At 43.1% G+C, this 17,152-nt stretch overlaps 1 protein-coding gene across 2 annotated transcripts; it reads left to right on the top strand.

Moving 5' to 3' along the window:
* The first annotated feature begins 11,325 nt into the window (after window positions 1–11,325).
* vamp5 (vesicle-associated membrane protein 5) lies at window positions 11,326–16,817 on the top strand. 2 transcript variants are annotated; one of them, XM_056291493.1, is made up of 3 exons: window positions 11,326–11,559; window positions 14,282–14,422; window positions 15,396–16,817. In XM_056291493.1, exons 1-3 carry the CDS (start codon window positions 11,557–11,559, stop codon window positions 15,534–15,536), a joined length of 285 nt encoding a protein of 94 aa, XP_056147468.1. In that variant the 5' UTR covers window positions 11,326–11,556; the 3' UTR covers window positions 15,537–16,817. The 2 variants fall into 2 exon arrangements, with proteins under 2 accessions (XP_056147468.1, XP_056147461.1); XM_056291486.1 differs by having other exon boundaries at window positions 14,279–14,422.
* Window positions 16,818–17,152: the final 335 nt, after the last annotated feature.

Raw genomic sequence — 17,152 nt, 5'->3', positions numbered from 1 at the left:
TCCGTTTGTGTAGTGGTTGTTTGGTTTCTCCTATGTATAGGTCAGTGCAATCCTCATTGCATTGTACAGCATACACCAGATTGCTTTTCCGGGTGTGTGGTACACGGTCTTTGGGATGAACCAGTCTTTGTTGGAGTGTGTTGCTGGGTTTGAAGTATACCAGGATGCGGTGTTTGTTGAAAATTCTCCTGAGTTTTTCGGAGACTCCAGAAACATACGGGATGACTGTGCTATTCCTTCTGTTCCTTTACTCCTCGTCACTCACCTGGTTGGTCTTTTTGAAACGTGTGCAGTTTTCACAAAGGTCCAACTGGGGTGGCCGCAGGTTTTTAAAGCTCCCCTCAGGTGTTTGTGTTCTTCTTGTTGGGCCTGAGTGCTGCTGGGCACATTGTCAGCTCTGTGTTGCAAAGTTCTGATGACGCTCAGTTTGTGTTCCAGAGGGTGGTGTGAGTCGAAAAGTAGATATTGGTCTGTGTGTGTAGGTTTCCTGTAAACCCCAATGTGGAGGCTCCTGTCTTCCCCAATGTGGACGTCACAGTCCAAGAAGGGCAAACTGTTTTTCTTTACGTCTTCCCTTGTGAACTTAATGTTCTTGTCCACTGAGTTGATGTGTTTGGTAAACGCTTGCACTTCTTGTGTTTGGATTTTGACCCATGTGTTGTCCACATATCTGAACCAGTGGCTCGGAGGTGTTCCTCTGAAGGAGTTCAGGGCCCTGTGTTCTACCTCTTCCATATATAAGTTGGCCACAATGGGCGATACTGGTGAGCCCATTGCACAGCTGTATTTCTGTCTGTAAAACTGGCCCCTGAATTGGAAATATGTAGTGTTCAGGCAAAGGTCAGTAGTTGGCAAATCTGGTCTGGGCTGAGGTTGGTCCTATTGTGGAGAGTGTCGTCCCATAGCAAACATTGCCTCACAGTTTCCAAAGCCTCCATGGCTGGGATGCAGGTGAATAACGAGGTCACGTCGTAGGATACCATGGTTTCATCCGGTTCCAGTTTTACGCCTTGGACCTTGTCCACGAAGTCAATGGAGTTTTGGATATGGTGAGGTGTTTCGTCCACTAAAGGGGTCAAGATGTTGGCTATGCACGGCTGTGCAATGGGCTCACCAGTATCGCCCATTGTGGCCAACTTATATATGGAAGAGGTAGAACACAGGGCCCCGAACTCCTTCAGAGGAACACCTCCGAGCCACTGGTTCAGATATGTGGACGACACATGGGTCAAAATCCAAACACAAGAGGTGCAAGCGTTTACCAAACACATCAACTCAGTGGACAAGAACATTAAGTTCACAAGGGAAGACGTAAAGAACAAGTTTGCCCTTCTTGGACTGTGACGTCCACATTGGGGAAGACAGGAGTCTCCACATTGGGGTTTACAGGAAACCTACACACACAGACCAATATCTACTTTTCGACTCACACCACCCTCTGGAACACAAACTGAGCGTCATCAGAACTTTGCAACACAGAGCTGACAATGTGCCCAGCAGCACTCAGGCCCAACGAGAAGAACACAAACACCTGAGGGGAGCTTTAAAAACCTGCGGCTACCCCAGTTGGACCTTTGTGAAAACTGCAACACGTTCCAAAAAGACCAACCAGGTGAGCGACGAGGAGAAAAGGAACAGAAGGAATAGCACAGTCATCCCGTATGTTTCTGGAGTCTCCGAAAAACTCGGGAGAATTTTCAACAAACACCGCATCCCGGTATACTTCAAACCCAGCAACACACTCCGACAAAGACTGGTTCATCCCAAAGACCGTGTACCACACACCCAAAAAAGCAATCTGGTGTATGCTGTACAATGCAATGAGGATTGCACTGACCTCTCCAATCACTACACGAATGGATGGCCCAACACAGAAAGCCAAACTCCTCAGGACAAGACTCAGCAGTCTATCTACACCTAAAGGAGAAGACACACTCCTTCGAGGACAGCAACGTACACATTTTGGACAGAGAAGATAGATGGTTTGAAAGAGGGGCAAAGGAAGCCATCTATGTGAAACTGGAAAAACCATCCCTCAACAGAGGACGAGGTTAGCGACACCACCTATCTCCCACTTACAATGCCGTCCTTTCATCTCTACCCAGGAGACTCAAGAAGCCTAGCCTCCAAGAACAGTCGGTCACTAATGGCTCCAACGACTCATGACCACTGAATAATGAAGTCGAAAGTAACACCCCCAACGACCGTCGCTGCTAAACAAATGCAAATCAATAGCTCCGATAACAACGGGCGCGTCCAAACATCGGTACACAAAAGAGCCACTCATATCTATGGCTCTGTTAGCGACGGGCATTGGTAAACATCGGTACACAAAGAGCCATGGACATCTATAGCTCTGACAACGACTCCTAGAGGATAAATTCTGAGTCTCATCACCTGCCTGTCAGACTAGCTTGGTCTAGTCAGAAAGGCACGAACTGAGGAAGCCTCTTGGATGAGAGGCGAAACGTCTTCACGGATATATACCAAGTCCAGTTGCACTTGATTCAACTCCTTTGGATAGCCATGACCTGGATGAGTGAGAACATTCACAGACAACGATCAGTTTCATATGCAAATATCGGTGTGAACAAGTACACATGGCCACTGAAACTCTAGTGAAAGGTCACACTCATATTTGCATATGAAAGTGATCATTGGTTTTGGTCGTGATGCAACTGTATTGTTTATAAGGGTGGGGATACCTGCAGTCACTTGAGACTGAAGAAATCACTTAGATGGGTGATGAAACGTTTCTCTCAGTAAATGTTGTGTCCAGATAAACTGATTCAACTTTCTTTGACTCTCCATGTTTAGTTTTGACTCTGGGGACAGAAAGCAGACCTGTCCCAAACTATCTGAGAGGTCTGGATGGTTCATAACATTGCAATAGATCAGAAATATAGTTTGGCCCTGAACCATTCAGTGCTTTATAAAACAAGAGAAGAGTTTTAAAATCAATTCTTTGACAGACAGGAAGCCAATGTAACAACCTCAGAACTGGAGCGATGAGAGCCGCTCATTTTGGTCTTAGTAACACACACACACACACACACACACACACACACACACACACACACACACACACACACACACACACACACACACACACACACACACACACGAATACTTAGAGCCCATTTATCATCACCAGGAAATGATCCTGGATTGAGACCACCAGTCATGTGGATGTGCGTAAACCATCCATTGACGTGTCTAGCAGGATGATGGAGAGAGTGGCTGGGCAGCATGGTGAATAATATGGTCTTTGTGTTTGTGCAGCGCTGGCCAAAAGATGCCCATTGTTGGTCAGCCTATTAGCAGTCAAGCAGCTTTGCATGCCCTGACACAGACTCACATGAGGCCGATTATTTAGGAAATGAAAAAAAAAACAAAAGAGAATGCTCATGTTTTTTCTATATTTTCCCACCGGACCATTTTAAAGAACATATTTGTGTTTTTGATTTCTCTCTCAGCGGGTAATAGGTGTTCACTAGCATCTTTGTGTGTCTCTGTATGTCAGCGAGAGGCAAAGTGGAGTTGGATGTTGACACTTTTCTAAGTACACAGTCTCCTCAACTCTGTGAAGTCAGATATTTCAGGGGGGGTTTTTTGTTGGCAGTTTTTGGTGAAAAATGGGATAGCAAGTAAATGTGTGCAAGCAGCAAAGTTAACCAAGAAAATGATTAGGATGTCTACACCATTTGTAAGTTGGACAGCTTGTCTTTATATATATATATATATATATATATATATATATATATATATATATATATATATATATATATATATATATATATATATATATTGTAACATGCATGGATAAGTAGACACGGTCCTTGACTAACGGGTCAGACTCTTTTGTCGACTGGTTAACGTTGTCACTTGCGGAGCGGGAGACGGGTTTGCGTCCCGCCTGTCGCGGTTCCTGGACTGCCCCCCGAATTCGCTATAATATACATATATGTATATATATATACTCTAATGATCCCCGTAGGGAAATTACGCTCTGCATTTAACCCATCCTAGCTGTGTAGCTAGGAGCAGTGGGCAGCCACCGTGCAGCACCCGGGGACCAACCCCAGTTTGTCTCGCCATGCCTCGGTCAGGGGCACAGACAGCAGTATTAACCCTAACATGCATGTCTTGTTGATGGTGGGGGAAACCGGAGCACCCGGAGAAAACCCACCGCAGACATGGGGAGAACATGCAAACTCCACACAGAGGACGACCTGGGATGACCCCCAAGGTTGGACAACCCCGGGGTTCGAACCCGGGGCCTTCTTGCGGTGAGGCGACAGCGCTAACCACTGTGCCACCGTACCACCAAGTTGCTGTGTAAAACAATGCCAGTCACATGCCTATCATGTTTCATGTCCAGCTTGTTCACAAGTTGTCCCTCGTTTGGATGATTTCATGCAACCTTCAACATTTTTTTGAAAATTTTCTCCATCCAACAATCCATATGCCCCCCGTTGGTAGTGCTGGAACCCACCTGTCAATCAAAAGCAATCATTTTAAAAACCGGCTAGCTGACGTTACATAGACATAAATACACTCACCGGCCACTTTATTAGGCACACCTGTCCAACTGCTCGTTAACGCAAATTTCTAATCAGCCAATCACATGGCAGCAACTCAATGCATTTAGGCATGTAGACATGGTCAAGACGATATGCTGCAGTTCAAACCGAGCATCAGAATGGGGAAGAAAGGTGATTTAAGTGACTTTGAACATGGCATGGTTGTTGGTGCCAGACGGGCTGGTCTGAGTATTTCAGAAACTGCTGATCTACTGGGATTTTCATGCACAACCATCTCTAGGGTTTACAGAGAATGATCCGAAAAAGAGAAAATATCCAGTGAGCGGCAGTTCTGTGGGCGAAAATGCCTTGTTGATGCCAGAGGTCAGAGGAGAATGGCCAGACTGGTTCGAGCTGACAGAAAGGCAACAGTAACTCAAATAACCACTCATTACAACCGAGGTATGCAGAAGAGCATCTCTGAACGCACAACACGTCGAACCTTGAGGCAGATGGGCTACAGCAGCAGAAGACCACACCGGGTGCCACTCCTGTCAGCTAAGAACAGGAAACTGAGGCTACAATTCGCACAGGCTCACCAAAATTGGACAATAGAAGATTGGAAAAACGTTGCCTGGTCTGATGAGTCTCGATTTCTGCTGCGACATTCGGATGGTAGGGTCAGAATTTGGCGTCAACAACATGAAAGCATGGATCCATCCTGCCTTGTATCAACGGTTCAGGCTGGTGGTGGTGGTGTAATGATGTGGGGGATATTTTCTTGGCACACTTTGGGCCCCTTGGTACCAATTGAGCATCGTATCAATGCCACAGCCTACCTGAGTATTGTTGCTGACCATGTCCATCCCTTTATGACCACAGTGTTCCCATCTTCTGATGGCTACTTCCAGCAGGATAACGCGCCATGTCATAAAGCTCGAATCATCTCAGACTGGTTTCTTGAACATGACAATGAGTTCACTGTACTCAAATGGCCTCCACAGTCACCAGATCTCAATCCAATAGAGCACCTTTGGGATGTGGTGGACCGGGAGATTCGCATCATGGATGTGCAGCCGACAAATCTGCAGCAACTGCGTGATGCTATCATGTCAGTATGGACCAAACTCTCTGAGGAATGTTTCCAGTACCTTGTTGAATCTATGCCACGAAGGATTAAGGCAGTTCTGAAGGCAAAAGGGGGTCCAACCCGGTACTAGCAAGGTGTACCTAATAAAGTGGCCAGTGAGTGTATAAAGTCTTTGTCATATAGAATTGGTTGGAGAAATTCAAAGTTAACAATGGTTATTTTGAGCTGAAAGTAATATTTTCAAATTACAACTAGTGTGGTGGTGCACATTAAGACCTAAGTTATTTGCTAAGTGTAACCAAACAAAGGCAAAACCTGTAAGAGGCAAGGCAGGCAGACAGAGATATCTCAGTTGTGGCTTTCATTAAACCAATGTTGACCAAAGGTAAGCTCTGCACAGCAAACATAGGTTGCACATCTTGATTCATAATTAAAGGGGCATTTCACTAGAAAAAAACATTTTACGTGCTTTGCTTCACCATATCCCAGAATCTTCCACAGTCTTTGTTTTCTCAATGAAACAGTGTGGAACAAAGGTAAGACTGGTGCAAAACGTAAGTACATGATACCGATGGGGGGGGGATATAATAATAGTAGATTACACTTATATAGCGCTTTATCTAAACACCCAAAGCACTTCACATTAAAGGGGGTAACTCACTTCAACCACCACCAATGTGTAGCACCCACCTGGGTGATGCACGGCAGCCATTTTGGCACAGAACGCTCACCACACATCAGCTCAAGGTGGAGAGGGAGGAATCATTGAGCCAAATACATGGGGGGATGATTAGGTGGCCAGATGGAGAGAGCCAGGTTGGGAATTTTGTCAGGACACCAGGGAGCCCCCTGCTCTTTGCGATAAGTGCCATGAGATCTTTAATGACCACAGTGAGTCAGGACCTCGGTTTAACGTCTCATCTGAAGGACGGCATCTCCTACAGCACAGTGTCCCCGGCACTGCACTGGGGTTTGGGATTTTTGTTTAGTGACAAGAGGGAAGACTGCCTCCTACTGGCCCTCTAACACCACTTTCAGCAAAGTTTTCCTGGGAGGTCTCCCATCCAAGTACTAGCCAAGCCCATACCTGCTTAGCACCTGTCATTCGGCGGAATTGGGGGGTGGCTCGTTTTGGGGTTTTTTTCAGACCTTAAATGAAAAGCTATCGCCACAGCCAAATAGTTTATGAGTTTAAGACCGTTGTGAATAGCTGTGTGGTGAAACTAATTTAGACACGCCATGTACAAAAGGATATTTATTCAAATAAAAATGACCTGTTATGTAACGAATACAAAACCCTTGCATGTTGTGAGCTCATGTGGTGAACGAACATCTGAATTTGAAAAAGATATTATTGTGAGTAACATGCAAAGAAATTAACTTGGAAAATTATCACTTTGTTTTGAAACTAGCTTCCATTTCCATCACTTTGTTATCATGTCACATTAAGAAAAACATTATATGCTAGAATGTCTAATTCTTTTGTCCATTGTCTGTTACATTTGGTTTTAATTGTCATTGACTGTTTATTACTATTAGATGTGATATTTTAGTTACACTTACAGACTATTTTTATTTACAGTGTTGGATATCATTAATCAAAGGCAAACTGACAGAACAAAGGTTCTTCATCCATGAAGAACCTATCCCAACTGTGTCAGAGAAGCCAATCAAAAGTCTAGGAAGATGGTATGAATCAAAACTAAAGGACACTGATCAGACACATGAGCTTAGGCAAGAAATCATTAAAGGTCTGGAGAACATCAACCGATCTATGCTGCCTTGCAAGCTAAAAATCTGGTGCCTGCAATTTGGGTTACAACCTCACCTTATGTGGCCACTAACCATGTATGACATCACTCTCACCAGAGTCGAGAAGATGGAAGATGGACAATCAGCTCTTATGTGAGAAAATGGTTAGGCGTTCCTTCATGCCTGAGCAGCATAGGCCTGTATGGTCAGGAGAGTTCAAATGCACTAAAGTGAGACTAGAGATGACCATGGCAGAATCAATGGGGCACTTGTGATCCAAGCTGCTGCCCCAACCCTGACAAAAGGAAAGAAGTGGGTGGCTAAGAATGTGGCAGGCACATCAGGCAAACTCTGCCTTCCACCATGGCGACATTGTGGGCCAAGTCCAACATGGAATAAGTGGCTTGGGGCTTTGGGCTTGGGGGAAAACAACTTTGCTGGAACAAGGCATCCTCACTAGAGTGGCGGAAGTTGCTCATGGCCGAAATCCACCGACAGGAAGAGTCGAGTAGGTGTGCCAAGGCTGTGTCACAAGCCAGTGGATGAGATGGGAGAGTGTGGAAAAATGGAAGATCAGCTGGAGGAACATGTAGGAGACGGAGTCAAGCAGGATAAATTTCCTCATTCAAGCAACCTACAATGTCCTTCCAACCCCAAACGATCTTGACCAATGGCTGGGTGAAGATTCATCATGCCCCCTGTGTTCAACACCAGATACTCTTAGACGCATCCTGGCTGGGTGTAAAGTGAGCCTCCCCAATGACGGTACACCTAGAGACACAATCAAGTGCTCAAGTGCCTGGCAACAATTCTGGAAAGCAGGAGAACAATCAACATTGCCTTGCCATCCAGAAAAACCAACCTAGTTATGCCAATTGCCTTTGTTTGGGAAGGGGAACAAAGGCAAAGGAAGATTCCACCCAGGGCCAGGTTTAGACAGCTGGAGGCAGCCCGGGACTGGCAGATGCTGGTGGATCAACAGGTTACAGTTCCAACAGAGATAACCATCACCAACTTGAGGGCTGATCTGGTCCTGTGGTCCAACTCTCAGTGCATGGTATACTTTATGGCGCACACAGTCCCTTGGGAAACTGCTGTGCAGGAAGCTTTTGAAAGAAAGAAATTGCAATATACAGAGCTTGCAGTGGAGGCAGAACAGCAGGGCTGGAGGGCAAAGATCTGCCCTGTAGAAGTTGGATATCAAAGCTTCATGCAACATTAACTTTAAGGCTGATGAGGGACCTGGGGATCAGTTGCCAAGTGCTACACCAGGCCATTAAGTAAACTTCAGGGGTGGCAGAGCAGAGTAGCCAGTGGCTCTGGCTGAATAGGAAAGACCCCAGCTGGTCTCCCAAATAAGCTGGCTAGGCAGATGCAGGGGGGTGGGGGGTTCTGGGGTTCCAGAACGCACCACTGAACCTTGATGCCGTGGGCCCAATTAGCAAAATGCTGATGAAAGTAGAAGCCCACTTGACAACCCTGGTGTCGTGTCTGTCCAGCTTTTCTCAACATCAGAGAAGCATAGGTGAGTGCTTAAGCCTTCCATCACACCGGGAACATGGGAGTTTAAGAGGTGGCACTTTGGATTTTAACATTATGTCCTTTGTATTTGAAAACATTGCCTTCTGTTCAAACCTTACATTAGAGAGGATGCTACTTTACATGGGTTGTACAATATACTATATACAGTATATGTAGTGTATATAGAGATAGCACATATACACTAAAGCCTACTATGTATTTGTACAGTAGTTCTGTTAACATGTTGTTTTAGCTTGTAGACTGTATAAGTCAAGCCAAGTTCAAGTTAAGTCAATTTTATTTTATTTCATTTGTATAGCCCATTATCACAAATTACAAATTTGCCTCAGTGGGCTTTACAGAATACAACATCCTGCCCTTAGACCCTCGCATCAGGTAAGGAACAACTCCCTAAAAAAAAAACTAAAAAAAAAACCTTTAACAGGGAGAAAAAATAAGAAGAAACCTCAGGGAGAGCAACAGAGGAGGGATCTCTCTCCCAAGATGAACCAATTCAATTGTTTGCTGCTGTATGATACAATTTCCCTTTTTTTAATGATTGTTAATTTAATTGTACAAGGCTACATCTGGAACAGCTGCTCTATAATGTTGATGCCAGTGAGATGGGTGTAGTCCAGTTATGATGGCATTAGCTGATGTCTTCTGTAACTGTCTGTGGGTTTACACTCCAGTTATTTTGCCTGGGTTGGGCTGTAAGTGCCTGCCATGGTATATGCCACAAGAAATTATTACATCACATCCTGTATACTGGCCTATTGGTAAATGCTCAGCTAATGTTTTCTTTCTGTCAGCTGCCTCTGGGTCGTTGGACTCTCACATTCTATAAAGGACGAGGACTAATAAGAAAAAATTAATGAAGAATGAATCACTTCTAAAGGGTTTTTGAATGTTTCTACTTGTTGTAGATATATCTCAACATTCAGGCATCAAAATCAAGAAATTCTCTCTGGTGGTTTATCCTCCATTTCTTTATCAATTCTTTTTGGTTACAATCTAGCCTATGAAGATGCACCAGATTTCCATACTAGAGGAAAAGAGAGCATCTGGCAGAAACAATCTTCACCCTTAACATCCATTACTATTTAGTATTGCAAATCCACGTATCAAACCCTTGGAGAAGCTCTATACAAAGTTCAGCTCATTATTTGAAGAAACTGGAAAAAAGAATAATGAACTAAGCTAAGGTCACACTTTGCATTACAATGTTTTTATATCTTGATTTCTTAGTTACATGTAACTTAGCGATAGCAATAATCAAAGTTTCCATAGGCAGTTATGATGAATGAATGAATTTAGATGAAGTTTTATTTGGAAAACTTGCTGCTGCATACTGGATGCATAGTTGAAGATTGTTGCAAAGACTGAATTGCGCATCGGAGTGATGCCATAGAATTACAAAAGAGTCATGTTCTCTGCTTGTCATCTCTTTATCAGTGGCAAAACAGAAACACACAAAGGAAAAATTTGGAGTTGACGTCACAAGTGTTTGGTTCAAATGGAGCACACTTTAGTTGCAGTTAAATATGTGTCTGTGGGTCAACAATAACAAAGAACTCCTTGGTCATCTCAAAAGTCTTTGCTGCAGCGTAATGTGTTTAAAGCTATGCCATATTTCTGAGCTACAAAAGACCTTCGTTACTACCTGACAAGAGCGTTATTGTTGTAGGAACAGCAGCTTCTGAAAGTCGTTCAAACATTTAAAGTAGGCTACTCCCATCAGGGCCCACATCAGGCAATGGTGTAAAGTTACCATGGGCTTGTGGGAAATAAGGGGCTACTTGAAGTGTGTGAAGAGGCTCAACTGTTCCGAGTTGCATATTTTTCACACACACACACACACACACACACACACACACACACACACACACACACACACACACACACACACACACACACACAAAATAATGTGCTATGTCATTTGGCTGCGTTTATAATCTGTTCATCATTTCCCCCCTGCCAAAACAAGGCACGAGGCGCGCGCGCGCACGCACGAGGCGCGCGCGCACACACACACACACACACGCAAAGCCAAAAATTCTATTCAATAAACAAATTAACATTGCAACATCAGTTCTTCAAATGACATTATGTATTGTATAATAGGACGCCCCTCACTCTTTCCCAATTTGCGTTTTTATATCTTTAATGGACTTGTAGAAAAAAGCAAAACATCATAAAACGATTTAAAAGTGGGCGGGGTCATTTCATAGGCTACATTTTGCTGTTTGTGTACAGCGCTTCACTAAAAAAACAAAACAAACAAACAAAACAAACAACAACAACAAATGTGCTGGTCATGAAGTGTTCATGTTTTCTCCCCCCACAGACATTATGGGATGTCTCCTGTCACACCGCGGCCGGGACGTCAGGACTGTGGACTCTCCAGATAAGGAGGTGGGTGTCTCCCATACCGTCAACCCAACTGCAGCAGTGAACCGAGAAAGGTGAAAGCACGAAATCGAAAACAAAAAAAAAGTACTCGTTGCGCAAAGTCGCGAAAGTCCTCTGAGAAGTTCCCCACGCCGGAAGTGAAGTGAATACATAAAAGGCTGAATCGAAACGGGCTGATTTGACTCAACTCAGCTCTGGCTTCAAATGCACTCCGTTCGGTGACAGTCTCGGTCAGAAAGAGTTTGCGACGTGAGAGAAATGGTAAGTGGATTTATGTATTTTTTCTCCACATAATAGACATGAAATAAGCTGTAAGTGTTGCAGAAACTCACTTTTATGGGTACGAAGTTAGCGTTTCAGTCATGTGGGGTACCTTTCTGCACGTCCGATTGTTATCGGTGAGCAAAGTCATTCAAGGTAATAATAGTGGACAAATGGGACACCGTAGGTAACCTATGAATGGTTTGTCAAGCGTATAGTTGACCCCACTTGTCCAGACTCGTCCGTGAACGCACCTGAACACGTGATCCACCCGCAGCCTCACTGAATAGCTTATTGTGATTCGAATATGAAGGCGTTTTGAACCCCAAAGTATTGTTGAAGTACCTGGACTTTCAAACCATCGTCATGACGACATCCCACCATTATACACATCTCATACACACAGCACCTGTTTAATAATAGATGATTGGAAAATTGATTCTGGTTTGCAGACTGTTTCAGTGAGGAACTATGATCTCTCAAAGACTACAACTATATTGCATGGATGGGGTTTCAAAGGGAAAATGCCAGGTACTATGCACTCAACCTCAGGCAGAAGGGAGGGAGTGAAGGAAGGAAGGAAGCAAGGAGGGGAAATTGAATGGGCAGCAGTTCCTGTGTAAAGACGTCGCCAGCGGAATTTCAAACACAGACTAGCCTATAGTTCAACTAATGTAAAGGTCTGGGGTGGCACAAGAAGTTACGCTGCTTTGTCCCATTGGCATCAATTGATAAGCATCACCAGTCGACTGTCATTTCTCATCAACCAGGTTTAAACTCCTATGAACTGGTTTCATAGACTTATTGGGAGTTTTGGTGCACTGCTTGTGCAAGTCTGTGCGGGTGATTGAGTAGAAATCATAGTGAATTATGAACTCGCTCAAGATGCTGAGGCAGTGCTTATTTTGTTTTGCATGTTAGTTTCCTGTCTGTCGAAGCACTCAGCATCACAGGCGTGACATTTGAGGCACTCATTTCCTCTCCAGTCAAAGGCCACGGAGAAACTTGTCAGGATACCAATCATTCTATCTATTTTCAAAATATCCTGCTTCAGTACTTATCAGACTTAAGCTCCACCGCTGCATCTGGGGAGGTCATGCATTTAGCCACTGGTCTTGGCAAAATGGCGCTATACCACAGTTGCCCCATTGCTCAAAGAAAGTTATTGTTAACAGTTGCCTGATTCTAACCAACATAACCTGACTTGCTTCTTTTTTTTTCTTGTCCTCACAGGCTTCTCCTGACTTGTTATTCCGGTATTTTTGCAGAGATGACATGAGGTTGTGATTGAACGTGCTTTCATTTAGACCAATCAAATGCCTTTTCATTTATTCTCTTTAAGAAAATATGGAACGCAGACACACCAAAAATATTTTCTGCACACAACCTTAAATGACTGGAGTAATATCCATGTTAACCTGATAAACTTACAATTCTGAAGAATGTTATCTTAGTTTATTTTACTGACACCTATGGCAATACTGGTAACTGCACTGGTGTTTTGAACATTATTCCAAATAAAACAAAGTGTCAAGTGGTACAACACCTTCCCCTCCACCAGATAACGAGAAACATGGTTGAACCTGAGTTTTAGTTATTGATGTTCTATATCTAATAATAATTAACACTTTCTTTGAAGTTGTTTTGCAACATCTGCTAGAGACCACAGCTGCACTTCTGCAGACATGCTGCACTCATATTTCCTGTCTAAGTCTTACCTGTAGGTAATCATTAAAATGAACAACAATGTGCTCATGATTTGCATATTCCTTAATTAGCTATTGTTTTGAAGACACCTGCTCAATATTCCCGATGTAGAAATCTTGGAAAAGTTGAATCAGTTCATCTCGATACAAAGTTTAGAGGGTGAAACGTTTCAACACTCATCTAAATTACTTTGTCAGTCTCAGCTGACTGCATGTATCTCCATCCTTATAAACGGCACAGTTGCATAATGACCAAAGAGGATGGCACGGCAGAAGAGCCACCTTGTCAGGCCAGGACTCCACAGTCTATACCCATCTACAGGCCAGTGGCCACACTTAGCTGTGATTGCAGCTATTCCCCAGTCCTCTGTGAATAGTACATATGGCCACTGAAAATCTAGTTAATGGTCACAGCAGTTTGCATATGAAACTGATGTCAGCTGTCTGGTTTTGGTCCTTATGAAACTGTGCTGTTTATAAGGATGGGGATGCCTGCAGTCAGCTGAGACTGACCAAGTCATTTAGATGAGTGTTGAAACGTTTTCCCACTAAACTTTGTATTGAGATGAATTGATTCAACTTTCTGGGATTTATATGCATGGAAATCTACAGAGCTGTAGGTGCAGTTAATCCAGATGTGCAGATTAAATGGCTGGTCTTCTGTTGTTTTGTTTTGTTTTTGTTTTGTGTTTTTTTTCATTAAGGCTGTTTATATATAATACAGTTTGAGCGATTTGATTTTTTTTTTCCTCCAGAAAAAAATAATTTCACCACAAAATAGAGAAGTCCAACAAGATCAGACTGGTATTCATCCACAGTGTCTTTGTTTTCAATCAATGATCAAATGCCTTCACACATTTTTGTCTCATCTTTAACAAAACACCTTTCTTTTGCCAAAAGCATAGACAACGTGAAGACAAACATGTTGGTGCATCTAAAAAAAATCTCGAGGGATTGTACTAATAACCTCTATCTGTCATTGATTAATCATACCCTTCTTGTTGTTTGGTAAGGAGAATGGAAGGTCCCGCCTTCAGCAGGCCCAGGAAGAGGTGGAGGAGGTGAAGGTCATTATGCTGGACAACCTTAACAAGGCCGATGAGAGGTCTGGCAAACTGGGTGAACTGGAGAACAGGGCTGATGAGTTGCTGGCAAAGGTAAGCGGGTGGGGAGTTTAAAGAAGCTGTCCAAGTGGAAATGGACATCTTTTGTTTAATGTCACAACAAACTATTTTCTCTCAGTTTGAAGTTCTCTGTGGAAATCCCAAGGTAGATTTGACAAAGGGAATGAGTGGAACAAACTCGCATGCCGTGCAAACACAACTTCATCACTGCACAGAGGCCCCTTCCACAGATTTAAGGGGTCTAGCACAGTCAAGGGAATAAACCAGGAAATGTCATATTGATGTCTATAAATACATCTTAGGTGGAGCTGGAGAGGAAAACAAATGTACAATTTACATCCTGATTGTGTTTAATGGGGCTATTTATAGAAAGGTATTTCCTATTGTTTCCTAAGATGAATGAAGCACACTAGCCTCCCTGAGTATGACAGGGAGTGAGACCAGGACATGCCACGAGGTGCATGTCCATCAAGAGGTCAGGCAAGTAGGTCACATCATTCCCACATTCCCCCTGCTGGCCCTGTTACATCACACTGTCTCACAGTTCTCAAAGGGTTGGTGGTCTGGGGTGAGATGGACAGGCACACTAGAGAAACGGCTCTCAAATTCTGTTCCGCTGATTCGGGTTTAACCTAACGGTATACATGAATAACAAACCACATGGGGTATATCCAGAGAACCTGCTATATGATACAATAATGCACAGCTTTTTCTAGTGGTGTGGGATCCAGTTGTGTGGTGTGGCAATCGCTTATATGTTTTTTTGTTTGTTTGTTTTTGTTTTTTTCAACCAAGTGTCCCTATTGGTATCCTTTCTCATTTCAAAGACTCCCAGATATTTTTTTTTACACTTTTTTACATTTAACACTGTATATGTTAGAAATGTGTAATCATGCAACAACAACCAGAACTCATCTGGATGCTGTATCGCTGCATGATCTTGTTGATTTGGAGGTGATTTCATGTCATGATGTCTACTCTCTTTTTGTCTTTCCTTCTTTTTAAGAGTAAAGCCTTTGAGAAGACCACTCAGAAGGTGAAGCAGAAGAAGAGATGGGAAAGTAAGAAGATGAAACTGGTGCTGGCAGGTGTCGGAGTGGTGGTGGTAGTCATTGTTATTGGAATCATAATTTATGCCATTGTCTAAGCAACAAATGGACAGTAACGCCATTGGTAACACAGATGAAAATTAAATCTAAGGGGATTAAGATACTTGGACTTAATTGAATAGAGGTAATTGAGGTGGGAATAGGTGAAAGCTTCGGGGAATAAAGAAGCACAGCAGTGGCCCTTGATCGAACTGGCCTGATGTGAAAAGATTTCATACATTGTGTCTAAACTACTGACATTACTCTGTTTCAAGACATTTAGGTGCAATATCAGGCTCACTCCTCACGTATGTACGTGTCTTCTTTTGATATGGTACCATCATTAGCTCAGCTGCTTCCTCTGTTATTGTCAAAGGTTATGGAAATATTACTGCAGGATGTAATATTTTCTTTCTTAACTTTGGTGTTGATCACTCAAGGAAATGTTCTCTTTTTTTTCTTTTTTGACGTGTGTTGTTGAAAAATAACTTAAATACTCCCAAGGAAAACATTTCAGTTTCAAATAACATTTCCTGGAGTGTCATCACACCCATGCAATTAACCTCCTCACAGAAATCATGTTTGACAGGGCAGAAGTGATCCGCTGGTTTCCCCATTGCTATTGAAACCGACTATCATGAAAGTTTTTGTCTTGATGCATGCTCAATAATCCAGGTGAGGAAATTCCAGAAAGTTGAATCGGTTCATCTGGACACAACGTTAAGTGGGAGAAACGTTTCATCACTCATCAAAGTGACTTCTTAAGTCTCAGCTGACTGCAGGTACCTGTTAGGGGTCGCCGCAGCGGATCATCCGTTTCCATCTCTTCCCACCCACTGCATCTTCCTCCGTCACACCAGCCACCTGCATGTCCTCCCTCACCACATCCATAAACCTCCTCTTTGGCCTTCCTCTTTTCCTCTTCCCTGGCAGCTCCATATTCCGCATCCTCCCATCCTGCAGTCAGTTGAGACTGAAGAGGTCACTTGGATGAGTGATGAAACATTTCTCCCACTAAACGTTGTGTCCAGATGAACTGATTCTACTCTCTGGGATATCATGAAAGTATCTTTTATTAATTAGTTCTAAATTCATATAAAATCCATGCCGATTGCTGGATATTCTGCTCCACTGAGAGAGCATCGTGTACAGTGTACAAAATGTGCTGCTGAGAAAGGTCAAGACATGTTAAAAAGGGTTTTGTTTTTTTTGTATTTTTGTCTTTCTAGTTGTCTCCCATCAAAGGCTTTCTGTTGTTGTGTGATGTTGTTTCTACACAGCTTCTTTTTTTGCCTTATCAAACGATGTAAAGTTTTTAATGCACAATAAAATCATGCTGATAAAGCACGTGCAGCCGTCAAAAATCATTTTCAATCATCATATCCCATCATATGGGTAACCCATTTTATGCAGGCTTACCGCATACAACATGAATCAATATTGTTTAAAGACAGCAGAATAGTCATAAGATGTCGGCATTATTTAAAGGATTGTCGTCTTTATAGTTGATTCACATAAACATTGTTGTTGATAATGACTAATGTACAACAAATTTGTAACCCTTGTGGGAAAAAAGTAACTCTAAGGTTAAAAAAAGTTTAACACCCATTATTTCACAGAAATATCGATCAATTTCTTAGTTGCTGAAAGCAAATGAGGACCATAACTCTTTTTA

Source organism: Lampris incognitus, chromosome 1 (genome assembly GCF_029633865.1).
Source record: "Lampris incognitus isolate fLamInc1 chromosome 1, fLamInc1.hap2, whole genome shotgun sequence".
NCBI classification, from domain to species: Eukaryota; Metazoa; Chordata; class Actinopteri; order Lampriformes; family Lampridae; genus Lampris; species Lampris incognitus.
Note: the sequence above shows the minus strand (reverse complement) of the source record. Positions and strands in the feature narration are given on the sequence as shown.